Raw genomic sequence first — 18,541 nt, forward strand, 5'->3', positions numbered from 1 at the left:
CTAGTAGAAGTGTTTTAATTTTCTAATTTTGTAGTCATTGTTATGTGCTTTAGATATCTAGCATGTTTTTTTTTTTTTTAGACATATCATATTAATTAAAAACATGAAACCAAAACATATTAAGTTTGTACCAAAAATGGCATTTCGAAAGTTACATTTTTCTCAGATGCTGTTATTTTTGTTAAGTTTTTTTTTTTTTTTTAACTAAAGAATTATGGGATTATTTCTTTAAAATGAAGTTTTAATTATTAATAATTCTGCAGTACATTATTGTTACAATATTAGTGCAGTAGATCATTTCTGGAAATAATGCGTGTTCATGTCCTCAAATGTTGAATTTTGATTTTAATTTATTACATCTGTTTAGGTAATTATGCCCAGTTGAAACTGCGGATCCCCTACCTAGAGGCAGGCATGTACAGAGTCCCCATTTTAGTTTCTGACTCTGGAAACCCTCCCCTGTCCAACACCTCCGTCCTGAAGGTCAAAGTGTGTCCCTGTGATGAAAACGGAGATTGCACTGTGATCGGTGCTGTGACTGTGGCTGGGCTGGGAACTGGAGCCATCATCACCATCCTCATCTGTATCATTATACTGCTCAGTAAGTGATGGATGGTTTGATTTATTAATGGATGGTTCATCCAGAGACTGCAACAAAACCAAATCTCAACAACATTAGTAAATGGAGATTAATAACCGTTCAACTTGTCATTTAATTGTTGATTATTAATTTTCATTTAACTTTCAGTCAAGATTTTCTCAGCATTATCAACATCCTAAACTTTATCTTTTTTTACTTTGGTGATTTGTGGGAGACCCACAGCATCTCGCATGGTAAAACAAAACTGTCAATATATTTGGTTTTGTTGAATTGGACTTCATTATTATTATTAAACAGCACTTCACATGTTTCGTTATAAAATAAAACATGTGATATCCATTTGTGAAGCTTTAGGTGGTTCACTTAAAGATTAAATAAATGTAAAGTCAAAGTGTGAATAGCAGAATTGAACAGAAAATGATCCCTAACAGCAAATACTATTCTAAGCAAAAAAAGAAGACAGCAAATATAATGTAAAAGCAGACATTTACACACTATACACTATAAAATAAAGTTCTCCCAACAATTAAAATAACTTTATCTGGATTGAACATAAAACAATTAAGTAGTCCCAAAAAATCTCTGAAACTGTGTTGTTTCAGCTTATTTTACAAGATGGATGTAAACATCTCAGAATTGGGGATCTGATGGTTTTTAATGGCTGATGTGGTATATGGATTGCAAGGACCCAAAATTTATTTTTGCATTCAGATCTCTTTTTTGTTCTGTTGACATGATCCACTTTTCCATAGCTTGAAACAAAAGAAAATCTGATCAGCTTGTGCTGTGTTCCTATGGAGATTTCAGTGTAAGCTGCCATTACAGCCCATTGTTTTGCTTGCCAGGTCACGTGGCTGAAAAAAATCAATTGGCTATTGTGGGTATCAGGGGACAAAACAAGACTTATAAATAGTCTTGTTCGACATCACAATTGAGTACAAGTGCTGTGCTTTTTATACAAAAAGTTGACAAGCCTTGAATCAGACCAAAATCATTTTCTTTTTGCCTTAGTCCCCTCATTAATTAGGGGTTGCCACAGTGGAATGAACTGCCAACTTACCTATGTAGCATATGTTTTTATTCAGCTGATCTACTTCTAGCCACAACCCAACACTAGGAAACCCACACACTCTTGAATTCACACACATACACTATAGCCAATTTAGCTTATTAATTTCACCTATACCACATGTCTTTAGACTGGGGGAATTAGGAGCACCCGGAGGACACCCACGCAAACACAGGGAGAAATCACACAGAAATGCCAACGGGCCAAAATCGTTAAATAGATGGTTCATCCAAAGATTAAAATGTACTCACTATTTAAGTGTTTCTAAACCTTTATGAGTTTCTTTCTTCTGTTGAACACTAAATGAAGATATTTTAAAGAAAGCTGAAAACCTGTAAACCATCGACTTCCATAGTAAGAAAAACTAATTATATGGAATTTAATGATTACAGGTTTGTAGCTTTTTTCAAAACATCTTCTTTTGTTTTTAACCTGTTTCAAACGGGTTTGAAACATGTAAAGGGTGAGTAAATAATGAAAGAATTTTCATTTTTTTACAAAATCTGGCCATAACAAAGTTTATTTTGAGTTCATTTCAGCATTTCGAAACAGCTCACCAAAACAAACTTTTGGGGGGAGTTTTTTTTTTTCTTTTGAGCAACCATCAAATTACAAAGCAGATCCCAGCAGGCACACGTCATGAGACGTTAATATTAGGTTTGATTTAGCTTGTGATGTCAGATGACCACAATTCAGTGTCTAGCCAGCATCAAAGTACAATGGTATTTTATGTCCAGAATAACAACATCTAATGATGTTGATATTTGGTTGATTTTAGGTGTTGGAAAGCCAACATCTTAAACCAATGTCATATTGACAACAAATACTGATTTATTCATCAGGTATGGCAACCAAAATCCAATGTCTGATAGTAGTAATGTCCACACAAAGTCAAGCTTTAACATCATTAGACCTTGATATTTGGTTGATTTTGAAGATCAACCATTAAAGATTGGACACTGGTGTCAGTCTGATATTGGGTTCTGACATCAACCCAATTTTCATTTCCACACATGCTGAAATCCTGTGCCTGCTGAGATGTAACTGCAGCTGTACAATAGCTCGAGAAATTAAGGACTCCGAAGTGGAGTACTTTTTATTTTAAGGTCTAAACACTATTTTCTATGAGTGTACGCACACTGGCGATGCTCCTCTGTGTCTGTACGCAGCAATATAAAACAATATAAAGATTTGGTGCTCTCATGTTCCAGTGGGGTACACGCGAGCAGCATGACACATTTATAACACCACCTACTGCAGCATGGGGGCGTTCAAAAACAGCATACTGTCACTCAGCCTTTTCAAACTTCTTTTTGCCCTCAAACGAAGAATGAAATGGAACCTAATTTGAAGTATATCGGAGCCTATAGACCCCAAATCTTTAATGTAGACGAACCTAGCTTAGACGTGACACATTTTAACTTAGTAGTTGTTATATTTGAATGTCAGAATGTGTTTGTATTGTATTCTTTAGTCATGTCTTATTTTGCCTTGGGCACTAAATAAGTCATGTGCATCTGATGCTTTGTCAAAGTCAGAAAACAGGTGACTGACACCTCTGTTTGTTTTGAAAGGTATGGTTCTGTTCTTCGTGGTGTGGGTGAAGCGAAGGGAGAAAGAGCGTCAGACAAAACCCTTATTGATCGACCCTGAGGATGACGTCAGAGATAACATTCTGAAGTATGATGAAGAGGGAGGAGGAGAGGAAGATCAGGTTAGTGTCACACACCGCAGTACAGTATGTGTTTTTATCGATTGACAAGTCAAGGCTGTTTTTAAATTTTCAATAGTTTGCTGCCGCTTCTTTTCTGTTTCAAGAGCGTTTCTGACCTTGTTTCAGACCCGCGCTGCTATATTTTTATTTCTGCTGCAGGACTATGACCTCAGTCAGCTGCAGCAGCCCGAGTCTCTAGATCACATAATGAGCAAGCCTGCAGGTGTGCGGAGAGTGGACGAGAGACCCGTTATCCTAGAATCTCAGTATCCTGTCCGGCCAACGGTACCACACCCAGGAGACATCGGGGAGTTCATCACTGACGTATGTGCCCTCTGTTTCTTATCTTAGAACATAATCTAGTTAGGCCTTAATTCTGACTAATGCCTGCAGAGTGGTAGAGGAAAAAACAGTGTTTATTTGCAAAGCCGTTCTTAAAGAGGTCATCATTTCCTTCCCTGGAGTCAACTTACAGTATAATCTGTTTATTTTGGAAATAATTCAGAATTTGTGATTTAACACCAACTTGAACCTTTAGAATTAAACCATTTTTATTATTATTATTCTACTTTTGAGCCTTCTGGGACAAAGAAAAAATAATAATTGTAAGTAGACTTCACATAAGAATATATATTAAATTCTGTGTAAAACAAAGTGTGATGTATTAAAACTTAATCTTGTTAAAATATACCTAAGCAACTCTTTCCCAACCTTAGGCAGCCTTAAGATATGCAGAGTAGCTGGAGCTACACACTAGAATATACAACATGTTTCACACACAAACTGGGATTGTGCTATTTTTGTATTATTTGTTATAGAATCAATACGTTTTACATGAATTTCAAGATGTGAGTAGATAAACTCATTACATTAACAATTTCACACGTTATCACATCATTTACACTCTGGATTTCCATTGAGATTTAATTAAACATATGCAATAAATAGTTCAAATATCACTTACTGTACACTCTCAGAAAAAATGGTACAATGTTTTACCAATGAAGAACACATCAAATATATTTTTAAACAATATTTTTTTAAGTTTCTTTTGAGTAATTGCATCTTTTCAATTTACTATAAAGAATAAAAAATACTTGAAAATAAATCTAAAGAACTATTTTTGCTCAAAGATTTCTCAACTCTTTTCACAAGAATTATAGAAATACATTCTCTCATGTACAATATGATACATTTTTTTCTTCAATTTTCACACAATACATTTGTAATCACTTAAAAGTTCATTTAATTTACCTAATTTTAAAATAGAAATAAAATTCTGCGAAAGTAATTTAATGAGATATGCACAATGTTTGATTAGTTTTACATCTCTATTTTACATATCTATATTACATATCTAAAGTTTTGTTGTACCAGTTGTTTTGTATTATAGAACCTAATTAATGTTTATGAGTTTCTTTAAATTTTAAATGATTCATGTTTTATATGAAAATTATTTATAAAATCACTTTGCCTTTCAAGTCATGTTTATTTTCATAGATTTTGTAATAAAGAAGGAGTTGTCCAAAACTAATGTACCTTTTATATGAGAATAATTGTTTACCGTCATTTTAATTGTACCATAAAAGGTACAGAACAGTATCATAAGAGTTCTTTTCTGTTCCATAATAGGTACAACTTTACAAAGGTACAAAACTGTTCCTTGAGGAACATTATTTGTAACACCGTGTACCTTTTTTTTTTTTTTAAACATGTACAGATTACGCAAAATTCCATGAATGTACTGCTAATATAGTGCAAATATTTAGAGAAACATTCTTCTCCACAGTTTGTTTCGCTAGTAAACTAACAAGCTGTGGACAGTGAATGACTTGCCTGAGGTAAATGTAATACTACATGACATTGTTTACAAGCTGTTTTTCTGCAGTTGAAACGCTGATTGAACGATTACATGAGATGTGAGACATTCATTTATTTTGACACTGTTACTTTTTGAATTTATGCACCCATACTGTAATCTGTCAACTGCATCAAACAGCACCAAGTCCTATTTCCCTGCAAAAGCTACAACATTTGAAAGACTTTGTTTCTTATAAGCTTCTTGGAATTATTCAATGCAAGGTGCACTGTAACATGTCTGCTTAAGTTTAATTCATGCATCTGAAAAATCAAGCTTGGGATTTTACAATTTATAATGATTTGATAAATTTGCAAAAAATCTATGGTGCAGATTTGTACTGTGAAACCCGCAAGGAAGTTGTACACTGGATGTGCCACACTACATCTTTAAAAGTCTAAGCATTGTTTTCTATAGAGTACTAGTGTGATCATGTTTTAGTTCATATTACATTTACATAGTTTGATTGACAGGATGATGTCTGATTTTGCTCCTTTCAAGTGTCTTTTTTTTTTTTTGAAAGTTTAAAAAACAAACTTTAAGAGACAGTTGCTGTTAAATTCCATTGGTGATTCCAAATATGAAATTTATTTTTAAGCTCGGTAAACAGTTTTGGAGCATTTGAAGTTGCATTCAAAGAGACAGAAGTTCCACTTGCATGCCCAAGAGGCGCTTCAAAGATGGCTGCTGAGAATTTTGCTTACATTCAAAATTGAGTAACAGTCAAAAATAAGCTATCATTAACAATAACAAAAAATAATAATAATAAAATCATCAATGGGCTACATGCCCAGCTAGTGTTTCAAAAGACCCACCCCTCAATGACAAAGGTCCAGAATTTGTCTCATACATGAACTCATTTGTCCTATTTTGTCTGTGACACTATCATTAATTGTGAAAATAACCCATTGAGAAAGACTTTAAGATCAAGATAAATGATCTGTTGACTGTCACATTAGTTTTGACCAATGCAAACTATTATTTTTCATAAGTTCAACATCTAGTGCAAGAAAACATACACTCGGATGTAAGTGAAGTCATCTTTCAAAACTGTATTGTTTTTAAATAGAGAAAATATTTGACAAGTAAATTTTATTCTATTTAAAAAAAATGAATTGTAAAAAAGTATGAGGCACCAAAAGAGGACCATATTAAAATCATATTGAATACATTGGCTATTGCTCTTAACCATGAATCAAATGTACTTTTTACAAGAGATGCTAGACAAATCATGAAGCTCTTTTATTATTATTATTATTATTATTATTAGTATTATGTTTTAACTTTTTATTATTCAAATAGCCAAATTCTGATGAGGAATGTTGCCTTGTTATTGACAATAGGCTACAGATTTTAATTAAAAAATTTAATTCCTATTTTTTTTAATGATATAATCAATTTTATAAATAAAAAAAATTAATTCATTTTTCTTCATTGTAAATTTTAGGGCAATATTTTGGTACATAAAAAGTGTAATTATGATGACCATCCCACAGGCTAATCCGATGAAAAATAGTGCTTAAAATGTAGAATTTAAATCTAAAAATTAAATAGAAAATGAGGCGAATAACTGCAAAAAGGTCCACATTTTGAGAAAAAAAGAATCACCCCTTACATTAAGCTGGCTACGTGCCTGATATGTCTATCAGGAAGTTGAAAATTTCTAAAGACATCAGATCTTAAATGTGGCGATTTTGGAATGTTCACCGGAAGCGCTTGGGCTGGCTAACTGAAAAATCAAAAGTCTGTATGCACATACCCCATTCATCCATTTTGGAGATTTGGAATTGAATTGGGTGCCCAAACGTTTTTCTTATAAAGTGCCAAAAACCAAGGTAAATATAGCTACCATGGGTAATTTCCTAATTTATTTAATAACATTTAATGTAAAATGTAATGTTAATGTTTTGCTTTACATGTTTTGCTTTACATTATTACAGTATTTGTTTTACATTTATAATGCACTAATTACAGTAAAAACAGAACAATCTAATTTATAACAGAATTACTGTATATTAGTGTTAGAATTAGTTTTTGCCTTGATTTAGTCACCAATGTCTTCTACATAGTCAGTCAAGTGACAGTATTTACATTTGAAAAAATCGGATTCATTTTCAGCATTTAGTTAAAACATTTAATTTCCGTTTGCTTTTTTGTAGCTCAACAATAGGACAAACAAAAATATTACATAAAATTAAAAATTACAAACTTTGTTAAAGGCATTTGCACCAACCCTCTCTATCATTCTCACTCTCCTCTCAGATAGTACGGTGGGCCAAATCAAAGTTTATAATGGGCCAGCTTTGGCCCGCAGGCCCTACTTTGGGCATCTCTGAACTAGAGCATATAGAATGTGTGTGTGCAATTGAATTGGCTTTACATGTAGCTTTAGCAATGTTAGTACTTGAAGTACTTCAAATTTGACCTGTTGCCTTGGCAACTACCTGAAATAAAATGAATCTAACAATTATAAAGCTACAAGAACAACACTGAACTGGTCAAACAAAGTCACTGACAAGTAAACACAGACATGATGTGATTCATCCGACGCAGAAAAAAACGGCAGTAACAAAAAATACCTTTTTCTTTCCAATAAGAAGGAAGTTACACAGCGTTTCATAGTGCATCAAGATCTTTAATCTGAAACGATCAAGGAAACCTGTCCTGATGTGACCCCTTACAGCAGTGTTTTATGTTCTCTGTGTCTTCTATTAGGGTTTGCGTGCAGCAGATAATGACCCCACCGCTCCTCCCTACGACTCCCTGCTGGTGTTCGACTACGAGGGCAGCGGCTCCACAGCGGGCTCTGTCAGCTCCCTGGACTCCTCCAGCTCTGGGGAACAGGACTACGACTACCTCAATGATTGGGGTCCTCGCTTCAAAAAGCTGGCAGACCTCTACGGAGGAGGGGGGGAGGACTGAAGGTGCGAGCCAGAGGAAGACGGAGGGGAACAGAGGGGGCCAGGAGGGACTTTTGGCATCTCGAATGTTTTATCGAGAAGCTGTACGCCAAGCCTCCGAAGTGGGCTGATTATCTCTCAAGAAAAGTTCCTCTGCACGCTACGGAGGCACGGAGAGGGGAGGATATTGCCCTGCAGCCTGCTCTGGACCTTTGCTGCAATCCACAAGTATTTTACGGCTTTTTACAATATTTCGCGTTGTGGTTTCTTCAGTGTTGTTTTGTCATTCCTCTCGGATGGCCTAAAGGCTCAAGATGGAATCGAGTTGCGATGGGGACAGCGAACTCTCGGCGAGCAGGAATCAAAGAAAACGAGTGCGCACACTTGTTTTTTTTCCAGTCGCTTTATCACTAATGAGAGCTCCACACACACTTTTTCTCTCAACTTGAATTTCAGTAGAACAGAAGCACTGTTGTTGATAAAGTGCCTTTTGTGGTGTGTTTTGTATCGGACTCCTGCAATCTCAGGGTCGGTTGCCATTTTGAAAAGTTTCTTCTGTTGGGCGCACACTCCCCCGTTCCTGTCTGCTCCTCTCAGCTACCTTCTGCTTTTCGTTCACCTCTGCATTAGTGGTGCAGAACGCCTCTTTGACTACTACGTGGAAAACAAAGGAAACAGAGAATGTTTTGTTGACAAACACAAGACTCATCTTCCCTTAAGCAATCTCATTCTCCCTTGAGAAGTTGGAGCGTATAAAGTACAGTGAACCAATTCGACCAAAAAAAAAATCCTTTTTCTTTTCTTTTTGGTTATTTTTATTTTGAAACTTGACCGACCACGACCATATAATGTTATGTTGTGTAATGGTTGTGTAAAAAAAATCAAGTTCTTTATTTTAAAAGAAGAAAAATATTACTGGAGAATGCCTTTTAGCTCATACTCTTGCCTGCCTTGTACGATTTTGTGTTGCGTTTCCGATCTGTAAAGGTAATTTAGGCATGACAAGTTGCCAGACAGTGTGACTAAAAGTGATGGCTGAAGAAACCCGACTCTAAAAGGATTGCATCAGAAGAAACCTTCTCTTTTTTTGTCTTGAACATTCCCCTTTTCTAACTTTATAAGTTGATTAAAATATTATACGTGCATGACTTCTTTCAAAACAATGTCTCAAATCTCTCGCACTTGTTCCTCTGTGGTCAGAATGTGAAAAGTAGTTGGCAAAGAATATACACCATACGGAATAAATATAATCTGAAAGAAATAAAAAACAAACAAAAAAGATTCAAAAATGTTTAAATGCTGTAAAATACTTATGTTTGAAGTATTATTTGAAACATTTGCTGCTCTTCAAGTACTGAGTTGGGCTAAATGACAGTGTCTGGGCCTGCTGGTTTTAATGTGTATGTGTGTGTATGCAAGCTTATTTCTGTATCTCTAGGTTTTTTTTACACATCTGTCTCATGTTTTATTAGGTTTACTTTATGTTGTTTGAGTTCATTTTTGTCTTGTCCGCTGAAAAAAGTCTGTCTCATACATTCTGTTCATGGATGAAGTCTGCAGAGAAGCTCACAGTCATGCCTGCTTCACCATTCAGTGTAACTGATTTCTCTGTCCATTCATCTCAAATATTGGATGTGCTTTAGAGAATAAACAATCACAGTTTGGTTAAAAAATGTAATATGAACCATTCTCAGTCTCTGTCCTGTCCGTAATAGGCCTAGCAAGCTTTTTCGCTTTTAAAGACGTCTAATAGACATCTAAATATAGCCATCTTGGCTAAAACAAGGCTAAATTTGGGCTGTCAGTAAAAATCTAAAAGACATCTAAAATAGGCCAAAACTAGACTAATTATCAAATAAACAGAAATGAATGACTACACAGTTTTGGGCTATTCTTAGATGTCTATTAGATTTTCACTGACAGCCCAAGTTTAGCCAAGCTGTCTACATTTAGATGTCTATTGGACGTAAATTAAACACAAAATTGTTTGCTGGGAGGGTCATATCTCAATTCTTCTCATTCATACTGCCATGTTTCTTTCAGCTGTTCCTTTTTTTTTTTTTTTTTTGATTTTTGGACATGAGTGAGCATTACGCCATCAATTGACAATTGAATTTAGCTGATATACATCGAGTATGGGATTTCTGATTTGGCCTAAAAAATCAGGCCATTTCAGAATTGCAGTGTGATTATCAATATAACTTCTGAATCTCCATGCATTACCATTAAATTAACATTGACTTAACATAACTTTAGATGGGTACTCCTCCTACACATTTGCCTTCATACACAATAATGAAGCATTCTGTCTGATGATGACAACACTTATGTGATAGGAAGCTTCACATGGATTAAAATAAGCCATAAGGCAATTTTTTTTCCTGACCCAGGGAAAGGTCAGTGTACTCAGAGGGCATATGGCATAATTAAAACATGAGGCTCACCACTAATGATGAATCTCTGGGAGAGGATTAAATTTAAAGAGCATAAAAATGTATGAAATCGCATTTGGGTAATGAGAGTGAAAACGGTACAGGAATTGATTCTCTTGAGAGACTTTACATGTTCATCTAATTTGTTTTATTGTTAGGATGAATCGGCTGCTTTTTATGCTTTATTTTTGCTAAACTATTCTAGCCATTCAGTTCTCTGAACAGTTTATGATTTTATCTTGAAAGGAACTATATACGGTGCTCAGCATATATAATTACACCCCTCACAAATATATCTTTTAAATTCATATTTTTAATAGGAAGCTATAGACAAATTACCAACCTACGTCACTCATGACGTCACACGGGTTCCCGGTTGCAAAAAGAGACCGATTAGATGTCATGTTGTGCGGTAGGATGGCAAATTCGATAGAAAACTTTTTTCTGTTTTACTGTACACCACACTGCTTTTAATGCCAACCGCAGACGTCTTTGGCTAAAAGGAAGCTGAGTGGAGTGAGGACCTAATTAAAAATGTTCGACTCTGTAGTTCTCATTTCATATCAGGTAAGTTCAAGCTACGCTGAATCATACACATTACTTGTTTTTCATTGCAGTAATGATTTCAGCAAAAATGGTTAAATATGGTTAATTAAACTGTGGACACTGAATGAACGCTTAGAATGAAATGTAAAAATGTACATTCACATACCCTGCTGAACAGATGCATGTGCAGCTCGCTGTCAAAATACAGTTATTCTGATTGTTGATGATTACCCAGGCCTTGTATAGCTTAGATTGTATCTTTGCAAACAAGTAAATGATGTTCATTCATTCATATTCCTTCAGCTTAGTCCCTTTTTTAATCAGGGGTTGCCACAGTGCAATGTACCGCCAACTTATACACAACAGTTTTACACAGCGGATGCCTTTCCAGCTGCAATCCAGTACTGGGAAACACCCATACCCTCCCACATTCAAACACATACACTACAACCAATTTAGTTTATTCAATTCAACTGTACTGCATGTCCTTGGACTGTGGGGGAACCGGAGTATAGGACGCAACCCATGCGAACACGGGGAGAACATGCAAACTCCACACAGAAATGTTAACTGAACCAGTTGGCACCTCAAACCGGTGACCTTCTTGCTGTGAGGTGAAAGTGCTAACCACTTAGCTACTGTGTCACCATAAATGATGTTCATAATTATAATAAAAAGATAAGTCAAGTCAAGTTGCAAATGATTCTGTCTGTCTGAAATTATGCATGGAAGACTTTCACCTGGGAAATTATCCCATGTTCAATCTACAATATTGTTTAATTTTAAGTCTGTGTTGTTCATTAGTCAGACATTTTGTTCTGTTCTGACACATATTGCTATTTTTAAAAGCATCTTACACAGTGAAAGCCAGCTTTTTAGTGCATTTTGTCATGAAAAATGCTTGCACTTTTACAGGTCAGTGCATGGAAGCTTTTGTGAAGTTAATTATATTGGCTGTGTGTAGAATTCACAATGATAATAGATTGTCATTAGTGACAAGTTATTCATTCATTTTCTTTTCGGCTTAGTCCTTTTTTTTTAACACGGGGTCGCCACAGTGGAATGAAGCGTCAACTTATATAGCACGTTTTTATGCAGCAGAAGCCCTTCCAGCCACAACCCATCTCTGGGTAACACACACACACACACACACACACACACACACACACACACACACACACACACACACACACACACACACATACACACACACTCATTCACTCATATACACTACGGACAATTTAGCCTACCCAATTTACCTTTACAACGTCTTTGGACTGTGGGGAATCCGGAGCACCTGGAAGAAACCCACGCGAACCCAGGGAGAACATGCAAACTCCAGAAACACCAACTGACCCAGCCGAGGCTCGAACCAGCATCTTTTTTGCTGTGAGGCAACAGCACTGCCTACTGCGCCACTGCATCGCCCTGACACGTTATGTCATATGTAATTAAATAGTGCAGTTTATTTAAAGGGATGGTTCACCCAAAAATGAAAAAAAAAATTGTTAGGCTATCATTTACTCTCACCCCATTTATTCCAAATATTTCAAGTTTATTTCTTCTGTTGAACACAAAATATGTTTTAAATAATTTTGGAAATTGCAACCAATTACCTCCATAGTATTTTCTTCCCACAATGGATGTCAGTGGATAATGACTTCCATCATTCTTCAAAATATCTTATTTTGTGTTACACACCAACTTAATGTTTAGAACCACATGAGGCAGAGTAAATAGGAGGATTTTGAGTAAAGCTTAATGGAAATGGTAAGTGTATGTGATGTAAAAATGAAATGGATTGCTCAACTCGAAAGTGATGTTTATTTTCAGTGATTTTCTTGCTCACCCACAAGTGAAATGTATGTATATATATATATATATATATATATATATATATATATATATATATATATATATATATATATATATATATATATAATCTTTGTGAAATGGTATATTGTTTGTCTATTGTTTGTTGGTGTATTATTTGTCAGAATGGTTAAAAATTTGTTATTTTTTGTCAGTGATTACACATTAGATATGGCCATCTTTAAATCAGTAAAATGCAGACAAAGTGTGTGTGATAAAGAAATATGTAATACTGTAGCTCATAGTAATGTGTGTTAGCTGCATCCAGACTGCTGGTTCCCTCCTGTGCTTTTATTCACTGCGTTCAACCCAACAATTTTGCTGCCCATTACAAACTACAGGAGAGGGCAAATTCTCCAGCAGGGCAGCGCTCCTCATACTTCAGCCTCCACATCAAAGCTCCTGAAAGCAAAGAAGGTCTAGCTGCTCCAGGAAAGGCCAGCCCAGTCACCAGAAATGAACATAATGCAAAAAAAAAGCTTTTCTTTCTTTGTTTTGTCTCGTTTCTAGTCCAAATGTGAAAAATTTCTTAGATCAAGTAAAAGTATTGTTTTCACCCTCAGAAGAAAAGTTTTTCATTAAAATAAGCAAAATTATCTGCCAGTGAGTGGGGTAAGTAAAATCTTTAGAAACAAGACAAGTTCTAAGTAATATGTTTTTCAGCATAAATTGTTTGAAACATTAAATATAATGAATCTTTGTTTCACCTCCAAACATTACAATTTTTCTGTGCCCAAACTCTCTTGAAATGCTTAGTCACAGGCCTTAAAACCACAAACAAATGATAAACTTTTACTTTTAAACTTAGCCGTGACTCAAGACACCCCATGTGTTTTGTGGTCAACTATAATTCAGAATCAACATGACATTTTTTGATTTTGTGCAGCCCTCATATTGTCTTAAATGTCTGAATCAGTGTCAGTGTTGGGCAAGCTACTTGAAACAGTGAGCTAAGCTATTAGCCAAGTTACTCTACTTAAATTGTAGTTTACCCTCTGGGAAATGTAGCAAGCTATGCTAAAAGCTACTTGGCAAAAGTAGATTAGCTACATGTAAGCTTTTTTAGCAATTTAAATTTTTAAAGAGCCCCCATTGAAAAAAATGGGTTTTTGAGAATGACCTTCTTTGTAGTGTGTAACAGAACTAAGTGAAATATCCAGCTAAGGCTTAAATCTGAAAGTAGACAATGTTTAAAATTATTGATTCAATTATAAAAAGTCGACTCCTTGTACTTCAAATGAATCGTCTTGATAACGAGTCTTTAGCCGTTTCTGCGTGACGTGGATACGAAACTTAAGTCCTGCCCAGTTGTTGCGTGTGGAAACCCGTAAAAAATGGAAACCTGCGGCCCCGTCCACTAGCACAGTAGCAAAGAAAAAAAAGAGGCTAGACACACACTGTAGCAGACGCCAGTTGAATCAACTCATGCAATGCTCAGCTGGATATTATTAGAAGTGTGAGGGAAAGTTAGTGTTATTTTCTCTACCTGAAGATGAAACTGTGAAGAGTTAGTGGTTGAGGTCTATTTTTGCAAAAATACCTCAGCATTGTAGCCCAGCCTTGTGCTGTTTGAGTGCTTCTGAAATCTACATGCTCACAATGGGGTATTCATCCGCCGTTAGTTAAAGGAAGGATCAGAAAAGAGTATTGATGTAAGGGACTATGTCAGTACTTGGATCATTGGATCATGGATCAGTTTCTTCCTCTATTTCACCAGTGTAAATAAGTGTAAATAATTAAAATGGTTGCCTCATTTTCTCTAGCTTGCAAATTATGCATTTAATTGTGTTTTGTTAGTGGTAACCGCTTGTACTGTATCAGGTTAACCCTTTTATTCTCTTATCGCGTCTAAAGCTACGTTGAAAACGTGACACGCGCTGCTTTGTTAATGGATTTAAATGCATTTGTGAGCTAGCGCTCCACTGCTGTTTGCCGTTGCTATGGCCAACATGTGTGTCATGGTTAAGAATAGAGCAATATGCTGGTGTTTAACTGCACACACATGCCTGCCAACATCTGTCCTTGAAAATCCAGGAGACCGGGGCGGTTAGGTTTGTGTTGATGTGTCTGAATAACACTACGTTGTTATGTGTCCTGAATAGGGTTGTAACGGTATGAATTTTTCACGGTATGATAATCGTCTAAAACAATACCACGGTTTGACGGTTTCGCGGTATACGGTATGTTACAAATGTTACAAAATAATAGAACAGTGAAGCAAATTTGACTTTTTCCTAATAATATATTTTTAGTTACTATAAACAACACCACTTACAATGAACAAATAAAAATAAGAAAATAATAAATAATGTGTCAAAGTCCAAATAAAGTCCAAATAAACATGGTGCAAATCCTCAGTAAAAAATAGATATAAATATTTACTATACTATAAATAGTTACATAACGAAACTAGATTCAATATGGAACATCCTTAGGTTTTATGTGCCAGCATGGATATGGTTGTCTGTGGATATGGATATGGATATGGTTGTCTGCAATGCAGACAAACAGCTGCATCTTCATTTGCGTCTTTTGAAAACAGCAAGAGCAGCAGTTCGTCTTTGCTGTGTCACTGTTTTGTCATGTTTCTGTGCTGCTGTGCATGCAAAAGTACTTAGTATGAGAATTATTTCATGCAAAACATTTTTTTTTTGCGTTTTATTTAGCCGCGCATAAATGTATGCCTATCTCTCATTCCGTGTTGTTCAAAAAGCTTGGTCCACAAACAAAAGCGAAACCTATGCTTATTGGTTGTGATATAGCGAGTTTGAACCAATCTGGGCATGGAGGAGGGACAATGCATCAATGTATCATGTCTGATTTGTCCGGAGACACAGTGACGAGCGTTTCTTTGTCAAATCAGCGTTGTCAAATGTTGATGACGTAACCGCACTGATTCCGGAGCCTCTGAAAGTCCGGAGCCTCTGAATGTTATGTGATACAGCACTGGAAAGCTGAGATTCTCTTCTTTATGCCAATCTTTGAATTGTATGAATCGGATCAGCGGATCAAAAGTTATTAAACATTTAAGAGCAATACTTATTTTTAGCCGCGGGCGACTGTCTCGGTCTTTAAGGGTTAAAACCGTTGATATGCAATTGTTCATGGTATGATAATCGTGCACGTTCAAATCGTGGTAAACCGTCATACCGGTATATTGTTACAACCCTAGTCCTGAATAACACTGAGAACTGGGTACTATGTACTATGGTGTTAGTAACTATTATGAAGCTTGTTTCGGGCTCTGAAATAACAAAGTGGGTGGCTGGAGATGGGTCTGAAATACAGGAGACTCCCGGGAAAAACAGGAGTGTTGGCTGGTATGCTCAAACATACACTATATGCACTCTGACTACTTCTATATTGTTGATAATCTGTGCTGGGCATTTCACTCTGTCTCGCGCTGAACACTTTCAGTGACGACCAATCGCAACAGGCTGTCATCGGTACAATCAGCGCAGATTAGCTTCGCGCTAAAAAGGGGTGTGGGAACAAAAGAATCACTGAACGATTTATATGGGAGTCGCTGGGATAATTAGGTAAAAATAAATGCATATTATAAGACCATGAAAGTGTTTTTTTTGACCTTGCATGCATATTAATCTGTTGTCGGAGACAATTACAACCAAAATATGACCCTATTTAATGTATAATAGGGGCTCTTTAAATTAGGGCTGTGTATTGGCAAGGGCCTCACGATACGATACATATCACGGTACATGGGTCACGATACAATATATCGCGATACAATAAATGTTGTGATATATTGCAATATTGCGTGTCATGTTATATTGACAACTTGAAGTCAGCAGACAAAATAAAATTCCAATTCCAATTTATTTTCTATCCATTTCAATTCATTTGAACTGCAAAGTAAACAGATAACTCACTGAACTGTATTTAATGCATATTGTTATTTAACACTGAACTAAAATGAATATGCCACTAAAGTCACATATAAATAAATAAACAATTTATAAAACTAAAGTAAGTAGGGATGCTTAAAATAATCGATTAACCGTTAACCGAAAGGGTGCGTTTGTAACCGATTAATGGTATCAGTAGACCGATTAAAAATATTATTTTATATATTTTTAGTTTGGCTGCATAAGGTGCCGATTGAATACGTTTTTTTTTTTTTGCGTTAAGAGGGGCATCTTTTGAATGGTTTCTAACGGCCACAAGTGTTTTGCACTCGGCTCATCCACGAGCAGCAGTTTGTGTTGTCAAAACAACTAGAGAGAACTTTTAAAGAGCATGGTTTCCGCTACATTCATTCTTCCATACTGGGGACCAAAATGCGTCCCTCCACGGCTACATTACCCATTCAAAACATTCAGTCGTTGTTGTTGGTGTTGTTGTTGTTGTTGTTGTTGTTTTTAATAGCGGATTATAATCGCACCAAAACGTATTAAAAGGTAAGTGGATTATAACAGCACAAACATTTCTGTAACAGTATAGTGTTGTGTCCTATCTGTTTAACCCTTTGGGGTTACGTGCTGACTGACTGGCTCACTGACTGACTGACAGGTGCATGATGCGTTAGGCCAGCAAACATGACATAGCTTTCAGTTAAGATGAACACAGTTTCCATAATTATACTTTATTTAAAGATAAAGGTATTTGGCTCTGCATATAATCACTCTATCTTGCTGGAGTTTATAGCCATTTCGCTTTACTTCAGGACGCATTAACACCGCTCTGAAGGTCTAATCGCTGTTTCAAGTTATCCAGAGCTGTATAAATGTACATATCTTGAATATCAGAATATTATTAAATATTACAATTGTAACAACACAGACAGCAAGCAACACTTTTGCACAATCGATACCCAGCTGATTCAGTCGTTTCATAAGAGGACTGCGCTTCTTTTCTTTTTTTCCCTTGTCAACTCAAAAGGAGTGTGGCGCGCCTAACGTTTTTGGAATGAAAAAGCACGTTAGCTGTGATCGGCCCCTTGTTCAACTGCTAGACATAGGCCTACTTGTTAACTTGCGGGACGATAACGTATAACCCGTGCCTACAGACATATTTTCCAAAGAAGCAAATGGAAGAAGAATATTGCTGTCTGATACAGACTTGTTGATGCCAAACCAGCGCTGATGTTGACCTGGATCTGCGTCATAAACCCAACAAATAGGCTTTACCTTTTAATTTACAGCTTATAAAGCATGTATGCACATTAATGCAATATCATATTTAATCAACAAAGCTGTTTACAAAAAGTCAACCTATGCGCGCGTTGTCATTGTCTTTTCATCACGCAGAGATGGAAGACAGGAAACCATATAGCAAGACATAATCTTCAAAATAATGATTTCTATTAAAAATGTAAAAAGGTTTTGTCATATAATAACAGCAAGGCATTAAATAAATGCATATTTTCCGTGGAGCGGGCAATTTGAGGAAGTCTGCGATTTTTTTATTTGACGGAAGAAAAAAAAAAGGATTGGAAAAAGAAACAGCCTATGCCCATTCTTAAAAAGATTCTATCTAGTCAGTGTTTTCGTTTTGTAATATAAATTAATTATTTAAGTGAAAATAATTTA

The 18,541-nt window shown here is 35.9% G+C and overlaps 1 protein-coding gene and 1 long non-coding RNA gene across 5 annotated transcripts in view; both read left to right on the forward strand.

Moving 5' to 3' along the window:
• Nucleotides 1–9,820, forward strand: part of cdh4 (cadherin 4, type 1, R-cadherin (retinal)) — a 435,407-nt gene extending 425,587 nt beyond the window's left edge. For 3 of the 4 annotated variants that reach the window (XM_087271794.1, XM_087271795.1, XM_087271796.1), the window contains 4 exons: nucleotides 368–601; nucleotides 3,245–3,384; nucleotides 3,544–3,708; nucleotides 7,958–9,820. In XM_087271794.1, coding sequence (XP_087127920.1) covers nucleotides 368–601; nucleotides 3,245–3,384; nucleotides 3,544–3,708; nucleotides 7,958–8,164 — 746 coding nt within the window. In that variant the 3' untranslated portion in view covers nucleotides 8,165–9,820. 4 annotated transcript variants of the gene reach the window in all.
• Nucleotides 9,821–13,453: 3,633 nt separating this feature from the next.
• Nucleotides 13,454–18,541, forward strand: part of LOC147841777 (uncharacterized) — a 384,887-nt gene continuing 379,799 nt past the window's right edge. Inside the window, exons 1-2 of the long non-coding RNA XR_015502612.1 lie at nucleotides 13,454–15,083; nucleotides 16,165–17,410. This is a non-coding gene — a long non-coding RNA (uncharacterized LOC147841777). The remainder of the gene's footprint in view (nucleotides 15,084–16,164; nucleotides 17,411–18,541) is intronic.

This window comes from Danio rerio, chromosome 11 (genome assembly GCF_052040795.2).
Source record: "Danio rerio strain M-AB ecotype USA chromosome 11, GRCz13ab, whole genome shotgun sequence".
NCBI classification, from domain to species: Eukaryota; Metazoa; Chordata; class Actinopteri; order Cypriniformes; family Danionidae; genus Danio; species Danio rerio.